At 37.5% G+C, this 5,939-nt stretch overlaps 1 protein-coding gene across 1 annotated transcript in view; it reads right to left on the bottom strand.

Moving 5' to 3' along the window:
- RAD23B (RAD23 homolog B, nucleotide excision repair protein) overlaps window positions 1–5,939 on the bottom strand; it is a 52,074-nt gene that overhangs the window by 19,873 nt on the left and 26,262 nt on the right. The window contains exons 4-5 of the mRNA XM_003785205.3: window positions 5,375–5,643; window positions 1,741–1,796 (exon numbers count right to left, since the gene is read on the bottom strand). Coding sequence (XP_003785253.1) covers window positions 1,741–1,796; window positions 5,375–5,643 — 325 coding nt within the window. The remainder of the gene's footprint in view (window positions 1–1,740; window positions 1,797–5,374; window positions 5,644–5,939) is intronic.

Below are 5,939 nucleotides of genomic sequence, written 5' to 3'. Positions count from 1 at the left end.
AGCCAAAGTAGTTTCAAGAAGCAGAAACTCAACACAGAGAATGGGTAAATTTTAAAGATGAAAGAGTAAAGGGACCCTGCGACCATAAAGTTGAGCACAGGTGCTCTAGAAAATACAAAGATGTAAAATACAGACATGGTCACAGGGCCCAGACATGGTCACCTGGGCTCCCGCTCCATAGCACCAATGCATTCTAACTGCAGCAGCAGTGGCCACAGCTAGGGCCTTCAGCAGCATTAGGGGCAAGTACAGCTGGCTCCAGCTCTGAGGCTACAGAACAGTTTACTGACCTCTGGGTAATCCTCTTCTCTAGTCCTTCTGACATTTTGTAACAATTTCCTAAGATTAAGTCTTTCCCTATTTTAAACAGTGATTTCTGATTTTCTAATTAGAAAGCATAGTTTCTAACCAGCAACCCATTGTCCCAAGAAATTGTTCCTCAAAGATGGAAATGTGAATTTGATATACTCAGGTGATCTTTGATTATTTTAAACTATGTTACTACTACATGTACTTGCCATTTTCTACAGTAATAAGGGCATCCTGGAGTTCAAGCTCAATTAGGTAAGAGAACCAAGTCAGCTTCTAAAAGGTGCTTCTGCTATTAGAAACCTACTACTGTTGTAACCGTGCTGCTGTAGAAGCCAAGCAGGAATCCAGAAGCCCGTACACCACTGTAGCTACTGTTTCCACCTGTTCCCGACTTTCTACTTTACTTTCCCTACCATTTAAAAGTACAAAGAGTAGAAAAGGGGTTGTCAGCCAGTAGTAATTAACAAGATCTGTACCAGAGATGTTCCCATGAAAGAAAAGTTGTTTTATTTTGAGAGATTAGGGTTAAAGAAAGGCATATTCAATAGGTAAAATTAAAAGCTGGGATAAAAAGATATTTTGCTGCAAGCTAATACAAACAAGATGGAAATGGGAATCTACAGGGCCAACGAGATGGAAGTAAATAAACGAGTAAATAAACGATGCAGGTAAATAAACATGAAGTATGAGGTGCATTTAGGAAAATATGCCTATTTCAAAGATATACTGTAATAAAACTGTATACAGATCAATCTTAAGACAATATTTAAAATGCATTTTAAAAGTGAAAAATTATATGCTTTATGGAAACAAGTGTACTTAACTCTAAGAGGTTTTTAAAGAATTAAACATACTGTATAAAATATTAATTTATGGCTCATTGCCCATAGCACAGTGGTTACGGCGCCAGCCACATGCACTGAGGTTGGCGGGTTCAAACCTAGCCCAGGCCAGGTAAACATGACAACTGCAACAAAAAAATAGCTGGGCATTGTAGCAAGTGCCTGTAGTCCCAGCTACTTGGGAGGCTGAGGCAAGAGAATCGCTTATGCCCCAAGAGTTTGAGGTTGCTGTGAGCTGTGACTCCATGGCACTCTACCAAGGGCAACATAGTGAGACTCTGTCTCAAGAAATAATATATTAATGTACAAAGTCTTTATTAACACTATTAAGTTACCTAACCCAACCATTTTACAACTTGATTATAAGTGACCACAAAAATTAATACATTACCATGATCTAGAAGAGTGAAACTTAACTTCTCCCCATTTCTCTCTCTCTCTCTCTTTTTTTTTTTTTGGCTGGGGCTGAGTTTGAACCTGCCACCTCCGGCATATGGGGCTGGTGCTCTACTCCTTTGAGCCACAGGCGCCGCTGCCACTCTCCTCATCTCTTTTAAGTGATTTACAAGGTAAAGTAGACTCTTACCAAGTGCACTTGTTGCATCTTCAAAAAGGTTCGACCGAGAGGAATCTCCTGATGTACTGTAAAAGGTTTTAGAAAAATCACATTTTCAAAAAGTATGTAGAATTTAATTTACATTAGTTTAGTAAATGTTCAATTTGTAAAGAGATTCTTTGATTTTAATTATGTATAAAAGTCCAGCTATAGCATCTAAACAGTCTCTTGTAGATTAAATTCAGAAATTTTATTTGTATTATGGTTTGGGGAACATTTTCAATCTTAGTATTCCTTCTGTTCTGAGAATCCATAATTTTAAATGTCCAAGGATTAAAAATGACATGCTTACAGATAGCTTACTATCTATCTAAAGATACAAATACAAAAAAGATAATGAATAATTATTTCCTTAAAAGAATACACATGAGAAGTAATTTATAAATTAAGGCACAGCAAAAGCAGTACACAAAAAGAAATAATGTATATAGAAACCAAATTAGGCTGTAAAGTCTTTACATGATAAGATTTCAGGTAAGTTTTAAATGAGAAATTTAAAAAAAGATAAATAAATAATATAGCATATGCAAAAAAGGCAGAGGTGGGATAAATCCTAGCTCTAATGTAAAGGAAACTAGTTTAAAAAGACTAAATATCAGCTTGGCGCCTGTGGCTCAAGCAGCTAAGGGGCCAGCCACATACACCTAAGGTGGCGGGTTCGAATCCCCAGCCCGGGCCCGCCAAACAATGACGGCTGCAACCAAAAAATGGCCAGGCATTGTGGCGGGTGCCTGTGGTCCCAGCTACTTGGGAGGCTGAGGCAGGAGACTCGCTTGAGCCCAGGAGTTGGAGGTTGCTGTGAGTGTGATGCCATGGCACTCTACCCAGGGGTTCCGTCTCAAAAAAAAAAAAAAGAAAAAAAAAAATAGACTAAATGTCTTTTGGGGGCTGCAGGAGTCTGGAATAAAAAATGGACAAACAAAATATTATGAAAGGCCATAAAGGGTAGGCCAAAGAAAAATAAACTGAAGCTTACAAAAGCAGTAAGGGCAGTAGTTAGAAGTTTAAATTAACACACACACACACACACTCTCTCTCTCTACCTCTGTCCCAATTTTAAAAACAAAAACACATTTTATTTCAGTTCTGAGAAAGTCCTCTGTGGATAGGAAGAGAACCAAGTCTGAATTCACAGATTACTTATACTTTCTAAGTCTCAGTTTCTTCATCAATACAAGGTTGATGATAGTATCCTACCCCAAAATGTTGTGTGGAGTTACTGCTAGAGTCAGCAAATGCCTGGCATTGTACACCCAATATGATTATTATAAGTAAAACTACCACACGGAGAAGGTAAAATCTCAAAAAGAACAATATATAAAAACAAAATAACTTTTCTATCAAGCCCCTATCTAGAAACAACCATTTACTATACCAGTTCTATTTAAAAGAACAAGAACTTGTATCTTTAAAACTTGTGGGTTTTTTTTTTTTTTTGAGACAGAGTCTCAATATGACCAATATGTCACCCTAGCTAGAGTGCCATTGCATCACAGCTTACAGCAACCTCAAACTCTTGGGCTCAAGTGATTCTCCGGCCTCAGCCTTCCAAGCAGCTGGGACTACAGGAACCCACCACAATGCCTGACTATTTTTTTTGTTGTAGTTGTCATTATCGTTTAGCAGGCCTGGGCTAGGTTCAAACCCCCTAGCCCGGGTGTATGTGGCCAGTGCCCTAACTACTGAGTTAAGGGCACCGAGCCTAAAAGCTGTGTTTATTTAATTTAACAATTATGCCACATTAGCACAATCAAATCTACTTTGATTTTTTTCCCCACAGATGAACCAAATCAAGCTCATATTAAAGTTTGTGAAGTGTAGTTTCCAACTTTGTAACATTTTATAATTAAATTTATCAATCTTTCCTGTTGCAACTTTGTCATCTTGCAGCGTACAGTATAAGAGATCCATCCTTTTTCATTCCAGATGGTGAAACGTTTATCCCAACAGCATTTTCTCCACAATGGTCTAAAATCACATCTTTATCTTATATTAAGTTCCTGTCCTATTTGGGTTAATTTCTTTACTATTTCCCTGAAAAACCTAATAGGATCCATTCCAAACTGTTTTAATCACTGCAGTGTATAATACATTTTAAAATCCAGTAGGGCTAGCCCCCTTAAAATAATTTGCACTATTTTCACACATTGTTTTAAAAACCCTAAAAATGAAAGATCATGACCATATTCTTTTCCTTTCTTTCTTTTTTTTGGGGGGGGGGGAGACCGAGTTTTACTTTGTCACCCTTAGTGGAGTGCTATGGCATCACAGCTCACAGCAACCTCAAACTCTTAGGCTTAAGTGATTCTCTTGCCTCAGCCTCCTAAGTATCTGGGACTACAGGCGTCTGCCACAATGCCCAGCTATTTTTTTAGACATGAGGTCTAGCACCTTTGAGCTCAGGCAATCCACCTGCCTTAGCCTCTCAGAGTGTTAGGATTACAGGCATGAGGCACTGTGCCTGGCTGACTACATTCTTTCTGATCATTGTTATAAATAAATACCCTCCCATGTTAGTATTTCCAGTCAGTTTCTTATTATGAGTATTTCTGATTCCAAAGATCACATAATTATCACCACTGAGGTCTTGATTTGCACTAAGTCACAAACATAGCACCAGAGCCAGTGAAGGTTGGCTATCATATGACTCATGCTCTTCCACAAAAGGGATTGTTCTGTATAATTTCTAGCTAAAAAATCCTTACTAAAGCATTTACTTTGGCCATTTTATTTGATCAGTGAGGAGGGGAAAAAAAATTCTCAATTAAACTACTCAATAAGCTTATAACTGCCAATTTCCCGTAAGAATTATTTCTCACTCCCAAAATATTACAGCACTTTTTTCCTTTTTCCTCTAAGATCTAAACAAGCAAAAACTTAAGTTTCTACACACACGGGTTCATAAAGATAGGTGTTAACAGTGAGAAACTGAAATAATTCAAGAGTTTAACAAAAGGTGTTAGGTGAAATAACCATTGCTGACTCTTACTAAGCAGTAACTATGTACCATGTGCTATTCTAAACATTTGTCATTTAATATTTCATTTAATCCTTATAGCAACTTTGTGAGATACGTCCTACTGTAGTCCACATTTTACAGATGAGGAAAAACCTCAAAGATGTTGAGTACTCTTCTTAAGTTACAAGAGCTAGCTAATGTCAGTCAGAAACAGACACAATGCCATGTCAGCAACTGGAAATATTAACTGACATGGAAAGATGATTATGATATATAATGTCCAAAAAAGAAAGCAGATCAAATACAAATAATAATTTGGGTGGCAATGTAGTTATTTTATAATTCTTTCTCTTTCTGCCATTTATATTTCCTAATGTTTCTACTCAAAACGAATAACTACTGTGATACATGGGAGGGGGATCAATACAGAGTATAAAAATCTCAATTTGGGAAATTAGGACTTATAGTCTCCCTAGTAAACTATCAAAATTGACTCATACAGCATGTGTTTCAAAGTTTAGAAAAAGCTTAACATGGAAGATTAAAAATTCAGTTTGTTCAAAACAATAATAAAAATAAATACACACTTGAACTTCTCGTTAAATACATAGTTTGAGATAAAACTTCCTGGAAGGCAGTTCTTACCTATCAGTTGGTGTTGGGCTGGTAGCCACTGGCGTCTCTGCTGGCTTTTCTGCAGGTTTCTCTTGTTTAGTTGCACTAGCAGGTGCAGGTTCGGGAGATGTTGTTGTTGATGCTGGAGTAACAGATACAGGCGTAGAAGCAGGAGCCGGGGCAGGGGTTGGGGCCTGAGCCACAGTTGTTGCTGTGGAGGAAGTAACTGGTGTGGTGGTGACAGGATTTGATTGCTGAGCTGCAGCTGCAGCTGGTGCTGGTGTTGATACTGCTTTGGGCTGAACACATTAAAAGCAAAATAATTACAATAAAAACTACATGTTACCTTACCCGTTCTTTAATTAGAGGATGACACAAACAAACATAACCCCAATATGATCATGTTTAACTTGAAAATAACTTTATGAAATGAAGTAACAAATGACTGATATCAGCAACCTGAATCACCGTTACTCTCAAAGCTCATGAGCATGTTATCTCAACTATTAACCTCAATTAGCTTTACCCAACAACTTCAGTCTTTGTATCAAGTTAATATGAAAAAGAACCAAAAGACAGTATTTTTTTTTTTTTT

Source organism: Otolemur garnettii, unplaced genomic scaffold (assembly GCF_000181295.1).
Source record: "Otolemur garnettii isolate 467f Iridium unplaced genomic scaffold, OtoGar3 scaffold00014, whole genome shotgun sequence".
Lineage (NCBI taxonomy): Eukaryota > Metazoa > Chordata > Mammalia > Primates > Galagidae > Otolemur > Otolemur garnettii.
Note: the sequence above shows the minus strand (reverse complement) of the source record. Positions and strands in the feature narration are given on the sequence as shown.